General features: G+C 44.1%; 1 protein-coding gene across 1 annotated transcript in view; it reads left to right on the top strand.

Annotated features, from left to right (window-relative positions):
• Window positions 1–19,550, top strand: part of LOC138452295 (mucin-19-like) — a 127,445-nt gene that overhangs the window by 10,344 nt on the left and 97,551 nt on the right. Inside the window, exon 4 of the mRNA XM_069604962.1 lies at window positions 1,629–19,550. This exon is cut by the window's right edge and continues 12,219 nt beyond it. Within this exon, the coding sequence (XP_069461063.1) occupies window positions 1,629–19,550 (17,922 nt within the window). The remainder of the gene's footprint in view (window positions 1–1,628) is intronic.

Here is a 19,550-nt window from a genome sequence, read left to right as displayed (position 1 = left end):
GGTGCCGACTGAGCCGGGGCTGTTTATATGGTAATCCAGCATGTAATTACCATGGATATACAATCCAGACCACTTATATAAACTTGCCTGCTCTCATGAAAAACACCAGATCCTATCCCTAGAAAATTATGGGAAAACGAGCTCAGGATAGGTATTTCCAACGATACGTGGACATTGATGATGTCTCACTCTTAGATGGTGTCAATGAATTACAGACACATTCCTACAGTATAAGTAGCTACTGCAATTGTATATTGCCCCATTAAAGATTGCTAAGTTTTCTCAGAATGCTACAGATCGTTGACTGAGATGTATGTTACTGAAGGTAGGATTTCTCCATGTTGCGTGGTAATGACTCCTAATTGTGACCTTTTGGGATGAAGTGTAGGATAAGGAATCGGACATCAACTGCTTGAATGTCCCATGATTCTTTCTCATAAGTATTCTTGGTTGACTTCACATGGTTGATAAATGACCAGGGAGGTTTGTGGGGCATGAGGAAGTCAGTGATGCCAGTGGAGGGAAGTGGGCCATTCAGCGAGGTGCAGTAGCCAAGAGGCTGGCTCAGAGACATAATGTGGGTGGCGAGATAAATTATGGTGGCTGGAGCGGCAACAGTGAGTACACAGTTTAAGGAGAATTATGGTGAGCTGAAATGCTGGCTCTATCAAGAAATAAACCTAAGAGTCTGCAAATGACAGAGTGTTACATCACCCCTGAAGGATTTAATTGTAAAGTTAATGTAATACTTACAGGTGTATGATTAGTATGAATTTTTACACATATTTAGAAGTCTGGAGATGAAATAGTAGCCACAAGTGCTGTTTGTGATATAGCGAGACATTGGGCCTCATTACGACCGTGGCGGTCCGGAAATAACGGTGGCGGTAAACCCGCCGCCACCGTTGTTTCCGGACCGCCTGATCCCGACCCCTGCAGGCGGGAGGTGATGTTCCCGCCAGGTCTGACCTGGCGGGTTTAACACCGCCCGCCTGCAGGCGGACGAGGAAACACCGGCAGCATTACAAGATGCTGCCGGTGTTTCCATGATCCCGATTCCCATTGAGTCCCATAGGACTCAATGGGAATGGGGATTTACACCATTCCGCCTCCGTGATTCCCGGTAAACCGAGGTTGTGATGCCCCGGTAATTCCGGGAATCACGGAGGCGGAATGGTAATACGAGTCCCGCGTTAACCAGGCGGTTTTACCGCCTCGGTTAACGCCGGACTCGTAATGAGGCCCATTAAATACATTCCTCTTGTGACCTCTTTATTTATTTCATTTATATTGTTCCTTTATAACGTGCTTAATACCAGAGAGTGGTTTCCAAATGTGGGATCTGGATTGGAACCTGTGTTACGCCACGTTGTCTTGCTTCCAAGACAAACATGTTGCCCCTGAGCTATCCTTCCTCTGTCCCTTCTGCTACTTACGGTAAAAGCAATATTCAGTCACAATTTCTGGTCACATAATGTGTCGCAATATCAATTGTCTTTCTTTGCTTCACTTGTTTTAATCTTTAATCTTATTTCAAGGATCGACAATTAGAAACTTGAACCATTAATGTGTTTTTCCTGTGATTAGTGTAAACTGTCCCAACGATTTGTGTATTATATTTTTTACAGGAAATGAAGCATTGATGCGCCAAAGCACAGCTGGAGTGACTACAAGAAAAGAATCCACAAACATCACAGACAGAGCCATGACAATGACAGAAATTACAAGTGCATCTCAAGAAAAGACATCTGCAAAAGTAGCTGAAAGCACTGCAGACCACAAATGGACAACTGTTATATCACAGGACAGCAGTGTTGTTACTGAAGGAACAACAGCAAAGGGACTTACACATGCTGCAGCCCGCACAATGACCTCTAGTGGAGCAATTGAAAGCACTCTAGCTGCAACCGGAACAAAAGCAGGGACAGTTGAAAGTACAAAAGGTCAGAAAGAGACAACACCCAACATAGCTGAAAGTACTGCATCTCAAGAAGAGACTTCTACAAAAGTAGCTGAAAGCACTGTAGACCACAAAGTGACAAATGTTATAACACCTGAAAGCAGTGTTGTCACTGAAGGAACAACAGCAAATGGATTTACACACACTGCAGCCCCCGAAATGAGCTCCAGAAGAGTAATTGAAAGCACTCTAGCTGTGACTGGTACAAAAGCATGGACAGTTGAAAGTACGAAAGGTCAGAAAGAGACAACACCCAGCATAGCTGAAAGTACTGCATCTCAAGAAGAGACATCTGCAAACGTAGCTGAAAGTACTGCAGACCACAAAGGGACAACTGTTATAGCACCTGAAAGCAGTGTTGTCACTGAAGGAACAACAGCAAAGGGACCTACACACACTTCAGCCCACGTAATGACCTCTAGAGGAGCAATTGGAAGCACCCCAGCTGCATCTGGAACAAACACAGGGACAGTTGAAAGTAACACAGATCAAAAAGAGACAACACAGAGGATAGCTGAAAGTACTGCATCTCAAGAAGAGGCATCTGCAAAAGTACCTGAAAGTACTGCAGACCACAAAGTGACAATTGTTACAACACCTGAAAGCAGTGTTGTCACTGAAGGAACAACAGCAAAGGGATTTACAATAACGACAGCCCACAAAATGACCTCTAAAGGAGTAATTGAAAGCACTCTAGCTGAAACTGGTACACAAGCAGGGACAGTTGAAAGTACAACAGGTCAAAAAGAGACAACACCCAGCATAGCTGAAAGTACTGCATCTCAAGAAGAGACATCTGCAAAAGTAGCTGAAAGTACTGCAGACCACAATGGGACAACTGTTATAACACCTGAAAGCAGTGTTGTCACTGAAGGAACAACAGCAAAGGGACTTACAATAACGACAGCCCACAAAATGACCTCTAAAGGAGTAATTGAAAGCACTCTAGCTGAAACTGGAACAAAAGAAGGGACAGTTGAAAATACACCAGTTCCGAAAGAGACAACACCTGGGATAGCTGAAAGTACTGCATCTCAAGAAGAGACTTCTACAAAAGTAGCTGAAAGCACTGCAGATCACAAAGTGACAACTGTTATATCACCTGAAAGCAGTGTTGACACTGAAGGAACAACAGCAAAGGAACTTACACACACCGCAGCCCATGAAATGACCTCTAGAAGAGCAATTGAAAGCACTTTAGCTGAAACTGGTACAAAAGCAAGGACAGTTGAAAGTACAACAGGTCAGAAAGAGACAACAACCAGGATAGCTGAAAGTACTACACCTCAACAAGAGACGTCTGCAACAGTAGCTGAAAGTACTGCAGACCACAAAGGGACAACTGTTATAACACCTGAAAGCAGTGTTGTCACTGAAGGAACAACAGCAAAGGGATTTACAAACACTGCAGCCCACAAAGTGACCTCTAGAGGAGCAATTGAAAGCACTCTAGCTGAAACTGTTACAAAAGCAGGGACAGTTGAAAGTACAGCAGGTCAGAAAGAGACAACACCCAGGATAGCTGAAAGTACTGCATCTCAAGAAGAGACATCCACAAAAGTAGCTGAAAGCACTGCAGGCCACGAAGTGACAACTGTTACAACAACTGCAAGCAATGTTGTCACTGAAGGAACAACAGCAAATGGACTTACAAACACTGCAGCCCACAAAGTGACCTCTAGAGGAGCAATTGAAAGCACTCTAGCTGAAACTGTTACAAAAGCAGGGACAGTTGAAAGTACAGCAGGTCAGAAAGAGACAACACCCGGCATAGCTGAAAGTACTGCATCTCAAGAAGAGACATCTGCAAAAGTAGCTGAAAGTACTGCAGACCACAAAGGGACAACTGTTATAACACCTGAAAGCAATGTTGTCACTGAAAGAACAACAGCAAAGGGACTTACAATAACGGCAGCCCATGAAATGACCTCTAGAGGAGCAATTGAAAGCACTCTACCTGCAACTGGAACAAAAGCAGCGACAGTTGAAAGTGCAACAGGTCAGATAGAGACAACACCCAGGATAGCTGAAAGTACTGCATCTCAAGAAGAGACATCTACAAAAGTATCTGAAAGCACTGCAGATCACAAAGTGACAACTGTTATAACGCCTGAAAGCAGTGTTGTCACTGAAGGAACAACAGAAAATGGACCTACACACACTGCAGTCCACAAAATGACCTCTAGGGGAGTAATTGTAAGCACTCTAGCTGAAACTGGTACAACAGCAGGGACAGTTGAAAGTACAACAGGTCAGATAGACACAACACCCAGGATAGCTGAAAGTACTGCATCTCAAGAAGAGACATCTACAAAAGTAGCTGAAAGCACTGCAGACCACAAAGTGACAACTGTTATAACATCTAAAATAAGTGTTGTCACTGAAGGAACAACAGAAAATGGACTTACACACAGTGCAGCCCCCAAACTGACCTCTAGAGGAGCAATTGAAAGCACTCCAGCTGAAACTGGAACAAAGGCAGGGACAGTTCAGAGTACAACAGGTCCAAAAGAAACAACACTGAGGATAGCTGAAAGTACTGCATCTCAAGAAGAGATTTCTACAAAAGCAGCTGAAAGCACTGTAGACCACAAAGTGACAACTGCTATAACACCTGAAAGCAGTGTTGCCACTGAAGGAACAACAGCAAAGGGACTTACAAACACTGCAGCCCATGAAATGACCTCTAGAGGAGCAATTGTAAGCACTCTAGCTGAAACTGGTACAAAAGCAAGGACAGTTGAAAGTACAACAGGTCAGAAAGAGACAACAACCAGGATAGCTGAAAGTACTACACCTCAAGAAGAGACGTCTGCAACAGTAGCTGAAAGTACTGCAGACCACAAAATGACAACTGTTATATCACCTGAAAGCGGTGTTGTCACTGAAGGAACAACAGCAGAGGGATTTACACACACTTCAGTCCACGAAATGACCTCTAGAAGAGTAATTGTAAGCACTCTAGCTGAAACTGTTACAAAAGCAGGGACAGTTGAAAGTACAACAGGTCAGATAGACACAACACCCAGGATAGCTGAAAGTACTGCATCTCAAGAAGAGACATCTACACAAGTAGCTGAAAGCACTGCAGACCACAAAGTGACAACTGTTATAACACCTGAAATAAGTGTTGTCACTGAAGGAACAACAGAAAATGGACTTACTCACAGTGCAGCCCCCAAAATGACCTCTAGAGGAGAAATTGAAAGCACTCCAGCTGAAACTGGAACAAAGGCAGGGACAGTTCAAAGAACAACAGGTCCAAAAGAAACAACACTGAGGATAGCTGAAAGTACTGCATCTCAAGAAGAGACTTCTACAAAAGCAGCTGAAAGCACTGTAGACCACAAAGTGACAACTGCTATAACACCTGAAAGCAGTGTTGCCACTGATGGAACAACAGCAAAGGGACTTACAAACACTGCAGCCCATGAAATGACCTCTAGAGGAGCAATTGTAAGCACTCTAGATGAAACTGGTACAAAAGCAAGGACAGTTGAAAGTACAACAGGTCAGAAAGAGACAACAACCAGGATAGCTGAAAGTACTACACCTCAAGAAGAGACGTCTGCAACAGTAGCTGAAAGTACTGCAGACCACAAAATGACAACTGTTATATCACCTGAAAGCGGTGTTGTCACTGAAGGAACAACAGCAGAGGGATTTACACACACTTCAGTCCACGAAATGACCTCTAGAAGAGTAATTGTAAGCACTCTAGCTGAAACTGTTACAAAAGCAGGGACAGTTGAAAGTACAACAGGTCAGATAGACACAACACCCAGGATAGCTGAAAGTACTGCATCTCAAGAAGAGACATCTACACAAGTAGCTGAAAGCACTGCAGACCACAAAGTGACAACTGTTATAACACCTGAAAGCAGTGTTGTCACTGAAGGAACAACAGAAAATGGACCTACACACACTGCAGCCCATAAAATGACCTCTAGGGGAGTAATTGTAAGTAATCTAGCTGAAACTGGTACAACAGCAGGGACAGTTGAAAGTACAACAGGTCAGATAGAGACAACACCCAGGATAGCTGAAAGTACTGCATCTCAAGAAGAGACATCTACAAAAGTAGCTGAAAGCACTGCAGATCACAAAGTGACAACTGTTATAACGCCTGAAAGCAGTGTTGTCACTGAAGGAACAACAGAAAATGGACCTACACACACTGCAGCCCACAAAATGACCTCTAGGGGAGTAATTGTAAGCACTCTAGCTGAAACTGGTACAACAGCAGGGACAGTTGAACGTACAACAGGTCAGATAGACACAACACCCAGGATAGCTGAAAGTACTGCATCTCAAGAAGAGACATCTACAAAAGTAGCTGAAAGCACTGCAGACCACAAAGTGACAACTGTTATAACACCTGAAATAAGTGTTGTCACTGAAGGAACAACAGAAAATGGACTTACTCACAGTGCAGCCCCCAAAATGACCTCTAGAGGAGAAATTGAAAGCACTCCAGCTGAAACTGGAACAAAGGCAGGGACAGTTCAAAGAACAACAGGTCCAAAAGAAACAACACTGAGGATAGCTGAAAGTACTGCATCTCAAGAAGAGACTTCTACAAAAGCAGCTGAAAGCACTGTAGACCACAAAGTGACAACTGCTATAACACCTGAAAGCAGTGTTGCCACTGATGGAACAACAGCAAAGGGACTTACAAACACTGCAGCCCATGAAATGACCTCTAGAGGAGCAATTGTAAGCACTCTAGATGAAACTGGTACAAAAGCAAGGACAGTTGAAAGTACAACAGGTCAGAAAGAGACAACAACCAGGATAGCTGAAAGTACTACACCTCAAGAAGAGACGTCTGCAACAGTAGCTGAAAGTACTGCAGACCACAAAATGACAACTGTTATATCACCTGAAAGCGGTGTTGTCACTGAAGGAACAACAGCAAAGGGATTTACAAACACTGCAGCCCACAAAGTGACCTCTAGAGGAGCAATTGAAAGCACTCTAGCTGAAACTGTTACAAAAGCAGGGACAGTTGAAAGTACAGCAGGTCAGAAAGAGACAACACCCAGGATAGCTGAAAGTACTGCATCCCAAGAAGAGACATCCACAACAGTAGCTGAAAGCACTGCAGGCCACAAAGTGACAACTGTTATAACAACTGCAAGCAGTGTTGTCACTGAAGGAACAACAGCAAAGGGACTTACACACACTGCAGCCCCCGAAATGAGCTCTAGAGGAGTAATTGAAAGTACTCTAGCTGAAACTGGTACAAAAGCAGGGACAGTTGAAAGTACAGCAGGTCAGAAAGAGACAACATCCAGCATAGATGAAAGTACTGCATCTCAAGAAGGGATATCTGCAAAAGTAGCTGGAAGTACTGCAGACCACAAAGGGACAACTGTTATAACACCTGAAAGCAGTGTTGCCACTGAAGGAACAACAGCAAAGGGACTTACACACACCGCAGCCCATGAAATGACCTCTAGAAGAGCAATTGAAAGCACTCTAGCTGAAACTGGTACAAAAGCAGGGACAGTTGAAAGTACAACAGGTCCGAAAGAGACAACACCCAGGATAGCTGAAAGTACTGCATCTCAAGAAGAGACGTCTGCAACAGTAGCTGAAAGTACTGCAGACCACAAAGGGACAACTGTTATATCACCTGAAAGCAGTGTTGTCACTGAAGGAACAACAGCAAATGGACTTACACACACTGCAGCCCCCGAAATGAGCTCTAGAGGAGTAATTGAAAGCACTCTAGCTGAAACTGGTACAAAAGCAGGGACAGTTGAAAGTACAACAGGTCAGAAAGAGACAACACCCAGCATAGCTGAAAGTACTGCATCTCAAGAAGAGACATCCACAAAAGTAGCTGAAAGCACTGCAGGCCACAAAGTGACAACTGTTATAACAACTGCAAGCAGTGTTGTCACTGAAGGAACAACAGAAAATGGACTTACACACAGTGCAGCCCCCAAAATGACCTCTAGAGGAGCAATTGAAAGCACTCCAGCTGAAACTGGAACAAAGGCAGGGACAGTTCAAAGTACAACAGGTCCAAAAGAAACAACACTGAGGATAGCTGAAAGTACTGCATCTCAAGAAGAGACTTCTACAAAAGCAGCTGAAAGCACTGTAGACCACAAAGTGACAACTGCTATAACACCTGAAAGCAGTGTTGCCACTGAAGGAACAACAGCAAAGGGACTTACACACAGTGCAGCCCCCAAAATGACCTCTAGAGGAGCAATTGAAAGCACTCCAACTGAAACTGGAACAAAGGCAGGGACAGTTCAAAGTACAACAGGTCCAAAAGAAACAACACTGAGGATAGCTGAAAGTACTGCATCTCAAGAAGAGACTTCTACAAAAGCAGCTGAAAGCACTGTAGACCACAAAGTGACAACTGCTATAACACCTGAAAGCAGTGTTGCCACTGAAGGAACAACAGCAAAGGGATTTACAAACACTGCAGCCCATGAAATGACCTCTAGAGGAGCAATTGTAAGCACTCTAGCTGAAACTGGTACAAAAGCAAGGACAGTTGAAAGTACAACAGGTCAGAAAGAGACAACAACCAGGATAGCTGAAAGTACTACACCTCAAGAAGAGACGTCTGCAACAGTAGCTGAAAGTACTGCAGACCACAAAATGACAACTGTTATATCACCTGAAAGCGGTGTTGTCACTGAAGGAACAACAGCAAAGGGATTTACAAACACTGCAGCCCACAAAGTGACCTCTAGAGGAGCAATTGAAAGCACTGTAGCTGAAACTGTTACAAAAGCAGGGACAGTTGAAAGTACAGCAGGTCAGAAAGAGACAACACCCAGGATAGCTGAAAGTACTGCATCTCAAGAAGAGACATCCACAAAAGTAGCTGAAAGCACTGCAGGCCACAAAGTGACAACTGTTATAACAACTGCAAGCAGTGTTGTCACTGAAGGAACAACAGCAAAGGGACTTACACACACTGCAGCCCCCGAAATGAGCTCTAGAGGAGCAATTGAAAGTACTCTAGCTGAAACTGGTACAAAAGCAGGGACAGTTGAAAGTACAACAGGTCAGAAAGAGACAACACCCAGCATAGCTGAAAGTACTGCATCTCAAGAAGAGACATCTGCAAAAGTAGCTGAAAGTACTGCAGACCATAAAGGGACAACTGTTGTAACACCTGAAAGCAGTGTTGTCACTGAAAGAACAACAGCAAAGGGACTTACAATAACGGCAGCCCACGAAACGACCTCTAGAGGAGCAATTGAAAGCACTATACCTGCAACTGGAACAAAAGCAGCGACAGTTGAAAGTACAACAGGTCAGAAAGAGACAACACCCAGCATAGCTGAAAGTACTGCATCCCAAGAAGAGACATCTGCAAAAGTAGCTGAAAGTACTGCAGACCACAAAGGGACAACTGTTGTAACACCTGAAAGCAGTGTTGTCACTGAAAGAACAACAGCAAAGGGACTTACAATAACGGCAGCCCACAAAGTGACCTCTAGAGGAGCAATTGAAAGCACTCTATCTGCAACTGGGACAAAAGCAGCGACAGTTGAAAGTACAACAGGTCAGAAAGAGACAACACCCAGCATAGCTGAAAGTACTGCATCTCAAGAAGAGACATCTGCAAAAGTAGATGAAAGCACTGCAGACCACAAAGGGACAACTGTTATATCACCTGAAAGCAGTGTTGTCACTGAAGGAACAACAGCAAAGGAACTTACACACACCACAGCCCATGAAATGACCTCTAGAAGAGCAATTGAAAGCACTGTAGCTGAAACTTTTACAAAAGCAGGGACAGTTGAAAGTACAGCAGGTCAGAAAGAGACAACCCCCAGGATAGCTGAGAGTACTGCATCTCAAGAAGAGACATCCACAAAAGTAGCTGAACGCACCACAGGCCACAAAGTGACAACTGTTATAACAACTGCAAGCAGTGTTGTCACTGAAGGAACAACAGCAAAGGGACTTACACACACTGCAGCCCCCGAAATGAGCTCTAGAGGAGTAATTGAAAGCACTCTAGCTGAAACTGATACAAAAGCAGGGACAGTTGAAAGTACAACAGATCAGAAAGAGACAACACCCAGCAAAGCTGAAAGTACTGCATCTCAAGAAGAGACATCTGCAAAAGTAGCTGAAAGTACTGCAGACCACAAAGGGACAACTGTTGCAACACCTGAAAGCAGTGTTGTCACTGAAAGAACAACAGCAAAGGGACTTACAATAACGGCAGCGCACGAAATGAGCTCTAGAGGAGTAATTGAAAGCACTCTAGCTGAAACTGGTACAAAAGCAGGGACAGTTGAACGTACAACAGGTCAGAAAGAGACAACACCCAGCATAGCTGAAAGTACTGCATCTCAAGAAGAGACATCTGCAAAAGTAGCTGAAAGTACTGCAGACCACGAAGGGACAACTGTTGTAACACCTGAAAGCAGTGTTGTCACTGAAAGAACAACAGCAAAGGGACTTACAATAACGGCAGCCCACGAAATGACCTCTAGAGGAGCAATTGAAAGCACTCTACCTGCAATTGGGACAAAAGCAGCGACAGTTGAAAGTACTACAGGCCAGAAAGAGACAACACCCAGCAAAGCTGAAAGTACTGCATATCAAGAAGAGACATCTGCAAAAGTAGCTGAAAGTACTGTAGACCACAAAGGGACAACTATTATAGCACCTGAAAGCTCTGTTGCCACTGAAGGAACAACAGGAGAGGGATTTACACACACTTCAGTCCACGAAATGACCTCTAGAGGAGTAATTGTAAGCACTCTAGCTGAAACTGTTACAAAAGCAGGGACAGTTGAAAGTACAACAGGTCCGAAAGAGACAACACCCAGGATAGCTGAAAGTACTGCATCTGAAGAAGAGACATCTACACAAGTAGCTGAAAGCACTGCAGACCACAAAGTGACAACTGTTATAACACCTGAAAGCAGTGTTGTCACTGAAGGAACAACAGAAAATGGACCTACACACACTGCAGCCCACAAAACGACCTCTAGGGGAGTAATTGTAAGCACTCTAGCTGAAACTGGTACAACAGCAGGGACAGTTGAAAGTACAACAGGTCAGATAGAGACAACACCCAGGATAGCTGAAAGTACTGCATCTCAAGAAGAGACATCTACAAAAGTAGCTGAAAGCACTGCAGATCACAAAGTGACAACTGTTATAACGCCTGAAAGCAGTGTTGTCACTGAAAGAACAACAGAAAATGGACCTACACACACTGCAGCCCACAAAATGACCTCTAGGGGAGTAATTGTAAGCACTCTAGCTGAAACTGGTACAACAGCAGGGACAGTTGAACGTACAACAGGTCAGATAGACACAACACCCAGGATAGCTGAAAGTACTGCATCTCAAGAAGAGACATCTACAAAAGTAACTGAAAGCACTGCAGACCACAAAGTGACAACTGTTATAACACCTGAAATAAGTGTTGTCACTGAAGGAACAACAGAAAATGGACTTCCACACAGTTCAGCCCCCAAACTGACCTCTAGAGGAGCAATTGAAAGCACTCCAGCTGAAACTGGAACAAAGGCAGGGACAGTTCAAAGTACAACAGGTCCAAAAGAAACAACACTGAGGATAGCTGAAAGTACTGCATCTCAAGAAGAGACTTCTACAAAAGCAGCTGAAAGCACTGTAGACCACAAAGTGACAACTGCTATAACACCTGAAAGCAGTGTTGCCACTGAAGGAACAACAGCAAAGGGACTTACACACAGTGCAGCCCCCAAAATGACCTCTAGAGGAGCAATTGAAAGCACTCCAACTGAAACTGGAACAAAGGCAGGGACAGTTCAAAGTACAACAGGTCCAAAAGAAACAACACTGAGGATAGCTGAAAGTACTGCATCTCAAGAAGAGACTTCTACAAAAGCAGCTGAAAGCACTGTAGACCACAAAGTGACAACTGCTATAACACCTGAAAGCAGTGTTGCCACTGAAGGAACAACAGCAAAGGGATTTACAAACACTGCAGCCCATGAAATGACCTCTAGAGGAGCAATTGTAAGCACTCTAGCTGAAACTGGTACAAAAGCAAGGACAGTTGAAAGTACAACAGGTCAGAAAGAGACAACAACCAGGATAGCTGAAAGTACTACACCTCAAGAAGAGACGTCTGCAACAGTAGCTGAAAGTACTGCAGACCACAAAATGACAACTGTTATATCACCTGAAAGCGGTGTTGTCACTGAAGGAACAACAGCAAAGGGATTTACAAACACTGCAGCCCACAAAGTAACCTCTAGAGGAGCAATTGAAAGCACTCTAGCTGAAACTATTACAAAAGCATGGACAGTTGAAAGTACATCAGGTCAGAAAGAGACAACACCCAGGATAGCTGAGAGTACTGCATCTCAAGAAGAGACATCTGCAAAAGTAGCTGAAAGTACTGTAGACCACAAAGGGACAACTGTTATATCACCTGAAAGCAGTGTTGTCACTGAAGGAACAACAGCAAATGGACTTACACACACTGCAGCCCCCGAAATGAGCTCTAGAGGAGTAATTGAAAGCACTCTAGCTGAAACTGGTACAAAAGCAGGGACAGTTGAAACTACAACAGGTCAGAAAGAGACAACACCCAGCATAGCTGAAAGTACTGCATCTCAAGAAGAGACATCCACAAAAGTAGCTGAAAGCAGTGCAGGCCACAAAGTGACAACTGTTATAACAACTGCAAGCAGTGTTGTCACTGAAGGAACAACAGCAAAGGGACTTACACACACTGCAGCCCCCGAAATGAGCTCTAGAGGAGTAATTGAAAGTACTCTAGCTGAAACTGGTACAAAAGCAGGGACAGTTGAAAGTACAGCAGGTCAGAAAGAGACAACATCCAGCATAGATGAAAGTACTACATTTCAAGAAGGGACATCTGCAAAAGTAGCTGGAAGTACTGCAGTCCACAAAGGGACAACTGTTATAACACCTGAAAGCAGTGTTGCCACTGAAGGAACAACAGCAAAGGGACTTACACACACCGCAGCCCATGAAATGACCTCTAGAAGAGCAATTGAAAGCACTCTAGCTGAGACTGGTACAAAAGCAGTGACAGTTGAAAGTACAACAGGTCCGAAAGAGACAACACCCAGGATAGCTGAAAGTACTGCATCTCAAGAAGAGACGTCTGCAACAGTAGCTGAAAGTACTGCAGACCACAAAGGGACAACTGTTATATCACCTGAAAGCAGTGTTGTCACTGAAGAAACAACAGCAAAGGGATTTACAAACACTGCAGCCCACAAAGTGACCTCTAGAGGAGCAATTGAAAGCACTATAGCTGAAACTGTTACAAAAGCAGGGACAGTTGAAAGTACAACAGGTCAGAAAGAGACAACACCCAGCATAGCTGAAAGTACTGCATCTCAAGAAGAGACATCTGCAAAAGTAGCTGAAAGTACTGCAGACCATAAAGGGACAACTGTTGTAACACCTGAAAGCAGTGTTGTCACTGAAAGAACAACAGTAAAGGGACTTACAATAACGGCAGACCACGAAACGACCTCTAGAGGAGCAATTGAAAGCACTATACCTGCAACTGGAACAAAAGCAGCGACAGTTGAAAGTACAACAGGTCAGAAAGAGACAACACCCAGCATAGCTGAAAGTACTGCATCCCAAGAAGAGACATCTGCAAAAGTAGCTGAAAGTACTGCATACCACAAAGGGACAACTGTTGTAACACCTGAAAGCAGTGTTGTCACTGAAAGAACAACAGCAAAGGGACTTACAATAACGGCAGCCCACATAATGACCTCTAGAGGAGCAATTGAAAGCACTCTATCTGCAACTGGGACAAAAGCAGTGACAGTTGAAAGTACAACAGGTCAGAAAGAGACAACACCCAGCATAGCTGAAAGTACTGCATCTCAAGAAGAGACATCTGCAAAAGTAGATGAAATCACTGCAGACCACAAAGGGACAACTGTTATATCACCTGAAAGCAGTGTTGTCACTGAAGGAACAACAGCAAAGGAACTTACACACACCACAGCCCATGAAATGACCTCTAGAAGAGCAATTGAAAGCACTGTAGCTGAAACTGTTACAAAAGCAGGGACAGTTGAAAGTACAGCAGGTCAGAAAGAGACAACCCCCAGGATAGCTGAGAGTACTGCATCTCAAGAAGAGACATCCACAAAAGTAGCTGAACGCACCACAGGCCACAAAGTGACAACTGTTATAACAACTGCAAGCAGTGTTGTCACTGAAGGAACAACAGCAAAGGGACTTACACACACTGCAGCCCCCGAAATGAGCTCTAGAGGAGTAATTGAAAGCACTCTAGCTGAAACTGATACAAAAGCAGGGACAGTTGAAAGTACAACAGATCAGAAAGAGACAACACCCAGCAAAGCTGAAAGTACTGCATCTCAAGAAGAGACATCTGCAAAAGTAGCTGAAAGTACTGCAGACCACAAAGGGACAACTGTTGCAACACCTGAAAGCAGTGTTGTCACTGAAAGAACAACAGCAAAGGGACTTACAATAACGGCAGCGCACGAAATGAGCTCTAGAGGAGTAATTGAAAGCACTCTAGCTGAAACTGGTACAAAAGCAGGGACAGTTGAACGTACAACAGGTCAGAAAGAGACAACACCCAGCATAGCTGAAAGTACTGCATCTCAAGAAGAGACATCTGCAAAAGTAGCTGAAAGTACTGCAGACCACAAAGGGACAACTGTTGTAACACCTGAAAGCAGTGTTGTCACTGAAAGAACAACAGCAAAGGGACTTACAATAACGGCAGCCCACGAAATGACCTCTAGAGGAGCAATTGAAAGCACTCTACCTGCAATTGGGACAAAAGCAGCGACAGTTGAAAGTACTACAGGCCAGAAAGAGACAACACCCAGCAAAGCTGAAAGTACTGCATCTCAAGAAGAGACATCTGCAAAAGTAGCTGAAAGTACTGTAGACCACAAAGGGACAACTATTATAGCACCTGCAAGCTCTGTTGTCACTGAAGGAACAACAGGAGAGGGATTTACACACACTTCAGTCCACGAAATGACCTCTAGAGGAGTAATTGTAAGCACTCTAGCTGAAACTGTTACAAAAGCAGGGACAGTTGAAAGTACAACAGGTCCGAAAGAGACAACACCCAGGATAGCTGAAAGTACTGCATCTCAAGAAGAGACATCTACACAAGTAGCTGAAAGCACTGCAGACCACAAAGTGACAACTGTTATAACACCTGAAAGCAGTGTTGTCACTGAAGGAACAACAGAAAATGGACCTACACACACTGCAGCCCACAAAACGACCTCTAGGGGAGTAATTGTAAGCACTCTAGCTGAAACTGGTACAACAGCAGGGACAGTTGAAAGTACAACAGGTCAGATAGAGACAACACCCAGGATAGCTGAAAGTACTGCATCTCAAGAAGAGACATCTACAAAAGTAGCTGAAAGCACTGCAGACCATAAAGGGACAACTGTTGTAACACCTGAAAGCAGTGTTGTCACTGAAAGAACAACAGTAAAGGGACTTACAATAACGGCAGCCCACGAAACGACCTCTAGAGGAGCAATTGAAAGCACTATACCTGCAACTGGAACAAAAGCAGCGACAGTTGAAAGTACAACAGGTCAGAAAGAGACAACACCCAGCATAGCTGAAAGTACTGCATCCCAAGAAGAGACATCTGCAAAAGTAGCTGAAAGTACTGCATACCACAAAGGGACAACTGTTGTAACACCTGAAAGCAGTGTTGTCACTGAAAGAACAACAGCAAAGGGACTTACAATAACGGCAGCCCACATAATGACCTCTAGAGGAGCAATTGAAAGCACTATATCTGCAACTGGGACAAAAGCAGTGACAGTTGAAAGTACAACAGGTCAGGAAGAGACAACACCCAGCATAGCTGAAAGTACTGCATCTCAAGAAGAGACATCTGCAAAAGTAGATGAAAGCACTGCAGATCACAAAGGGACAACTGTTATATCACCTGAAAGCAGTGTTGTCACTGAAGGAACAACAGCAAAGGAACTTACACACACCACAGCCCATGAAATGACCTCTAGAAGAGCAATTGAAAGCACTGTAGCTGAAACTGTTACAAAAGCAGGGACAGTTGAAAGTACAGCAGGTCAGAAAGAGACAACCCCCAGGATAGCTGAGAGTACTGCATCTCAAGAAGAGACATCCACAAAAGTAGCTGAACGCACCACAGGCCACAAAGTGACAACTGTTATAACAACTGCAAGCAGTGTTGTCACTGAAGGAACAACAGCAAAGGGACTTACACACACTGCAGCCCCCGAAATGAGCTCTAGAGGAGTAATTGAAAGCACTCTAGCTGAAACTGATACAAAAGCAGGGACAGTTGAAAGTACAACAGATCAGAAAGAGACAACACCCAGCAAAGCTGAAAGTACTGCATCTCAAGAAGAGACATCTGCAAAAGTAGCTGAAAGTACTGCAGACCACAAAGGGACAACTGTTGCAACACCTGAAAGCAGTGTTGTCACTGAAAGAACAACAGCAAAGGGACTTACAATAACGGCAGCGCACGAAATGAGCTCTAGAGGAGTAATTGAAAGCACTCTAGCTGAAACTGGTACAAAAGCAGGGACAGTTGAACGTACAACAGGTCAGAAAGAGACAACACCCAGCATAGCTGAAAGTACTGCATCTCAAGAAGAGACATCTGCAAAAGTAGCTGAAAGTACTGCAGACCACAAAGGGACAACTGTTGTAACACCTGAAAGCAGTGTTGTCACTGAAAGAACAACAGCAAAGGGACTTACAATAACGGCAGCCCACGAAATGACCTCTAGAGGAGCAATTGAAAGCACTCTACCTGCAATTGGGACAAAAGCAGCGACAGTTGAAAGTACTACAGGCCAGAAAGAGACAACACCCAGCAAAGCTGAAAGTACTGCATCTCAAGAAGAGACATCTGCAAAAGTATCTGAAAGTACTGTAGACCACAAAGGGACAACTATTATAGCACCTGCAAGCTCTGTTGTCACTGAAGGAACAACAGGAGAGGGATTTACACACACTTCAGTCCACGAAATGACCTCTAGAGGAGTAATTGTAAGCACTCTAGCTGAAACTGTTACAAAAGCAGGGACAGTTGAAAGTACAACAGGTCCGAAAGAGACAACACCCAGGATAGCTGAAAGTACTGCATCTCAAGAAGAGACATCTACACAAGTAGCTGAAAGCACTGCAGACCACAAAGTGACAACTGTTATAACACCTGAAAGCAGTGTTGTCACTGAAGGAACAACAGAAAATGGACCTACACACACTGCAGCCCACAAAACGACCTCTAGGGGAGTAATTGTAAGCACTCTAGCTGAAACTGGTACAACAGCAGGGACAGTTGAAAGTACAACAGGTCAGATAGAGACAACACCCAGGATAGCTGAAAGTACTGCATCTCAAGAAGAGACATCTACAAAAGTAGCTGAAAGCACTGCAGATCACAAAGTGACAACTGTTATAACGCCTGAAAGCAGTGTTGTCACTGAAAGAACAACAGAAAATGGACCTACACACACTGCAGCCCACAAAATGACCTCTAGGGGAGTAATTGTAAGCACTCTAGCTGAAACTGGTACAACAGCAGGGACAGTTGAACGTACAACAGGTCAGATAGACACAACACCCAGGATAGCTGAAAGAACTGCATCTCAAGAAGAGACATCTACAAAAGTAACTGAAAGCACTGCAGACCACAAAGTGACAACTGTTATAACACCTGAAATAAGTGTTGTCACTGAAGGAACAACAGAAAATGGACTTCCACACAGTGCAGCCCCCAAACTGACCTCTAGAGGAGCAATTGAAAGCACTCCAGCTGAAACTGGAACAAAGGTAGGGACAGTTCAAAGTACAACAGGTCCAAAAGAAACAACACTGAGGATAGCTGAAAGTACTGCATCTCAAGAAGAGATTTCTACAAAAGCAGCTGAAAGCACTGTAGACCACAAAGTGACAACTGCTATAACACCTGAAAGCAGTGTTGCCACTGAAGGAACAACAGCAAAGGGACTTACAAACACTGCAGCCCATGAAATGACCTCTAGAGGAGCGATTGTAAGCACTCTAGCTGAAACTGGTACAAAAGCAAGGACAGTTGAAAGTACAACAGGTCAGAAAGAGACAACAACCAGGATAGCTGAAAGTACTACACCTCAAGAAGAGACGTCTGCAACAGTAGCTGAAAGTACTGCAGACCACAAAGGGACAACTGTTATATCACCTGAAAGCAGTGTTGTCACTGAAGGAACAACAGCAAATGGACTTACACACACTGCAGCCCCCGAAATGAGCTCTAGAGGAGTAATTGAAAGCACTCTAGCTGAAACTGGTACAAAAGCAGGGACAGTTGAAAGTACAACAGGTCAGAAAGAGACAACACCCAGCATAGCTGAAAGTACTGCATCTCAAGAAGAGACATCCACAAAAGTAGCTGAAAGCACTGCAGGCCACAAAGTGACAACTGTTATAACAACTGCAAGCAGTGTTGTCACTGAAGGAACAACAGAAAATGGACTTACACACAGTGCAGCCCCCAAAATGACCTCTAGAGGAGTAATTGTAAGCACTCTAGCTGAAACTGTTACAAAAGCAGGGACAGTTGAAAGTACAACAGGTCCGAAAGAGACAACACCCAGGATAGCTGAAAGTACTTCATCTCAAGAAGAGACATCTACACAAGTAGCTGAAAGCACTGCAGACCACAACGTGACAACGGTTATAACACCTGAAAGCAGTGTTGTCACTGAAGGAACAACAGAAAACGGACCTACACACACTGCAGCCCACACAATGACCTCTAGGGGAGTAATTGTAAGCACTCTAGCTGAAACTGGTACAACAGCAGGGACAGTTGAACGTACAACAGGTCAGATAGACACAACACCCAGGATAGCTGAAAGTACTGCATCTCAAGAAGAGAAATCTACAAAAGTAGCTGAAAGCACTGCAGACCACAAAGTGACAACTGTTATAACACCTGAAATAAGTGTTGTCACTGAAGGAACAACAGAAAATGGACTTACACACAGTGCAGCCCCCAAAATGACCTCTAGAGGAGCAATTGAAAGCACTCCAGCTGAAACTGGAACAAAGGCAGGGACAGTTCAAAGTACAACAGGTCCAAAAGAAACAACACTGAGGATAGCTGAAAGTACTGTATCTCAAGAAGAGACTTCTACAAAAGCAGCTGAAAGCACTGTAGACCACAAAGTGACAACTGCTATAACACCTGAAAGCAGTGTTGCCACTGAAGGAACAACAGCAAAGGGACTTACACACAGTGCAGCCCCCAAAATGACCTCTAGAGGAGCAATTGAAAGCACTCCAACTGAAACTGGAACAAAGGCAGGGACAGTTCAAAGTACAACAGGTCCAAAAGAAACAACACTGAGGATAGCTGAAAGTACTGCATCTCAAGAAGAGACTTCTACAAAAGCAGCTGAAAGCACTGTAGACCACAAAGTGACAACTGCTATAACACCTGAAAGCAGTGTTGCCACTGAAGGAACAACAGCAAAGGGATTTACAAACACTGCAGCCCATGAAATGACCTCTAGAGGAGCAATTGTAAGCACTCTAGCTGAAACTG

This window comes from Ambystoma mexicanum, chromosome 1p, assembly GCF_040938575.1.
Source record: "Ambystoma mexicanum isolate Mex_15411 chromosome 1p, UKY_AmexF1_1, whole genome shotgun sequence".
Taxonomy (NCBI): Eukaryota; Metazoa; Chordata; class Amphibia; order Caudata; family Ambystomatidae; genus Ambystoma; species Ambystoma mexicanum.
Note: the sequence above shows the minus strand (reverse complement) of the source record. Positions and strands in the feature narration are given on the sequence as shown.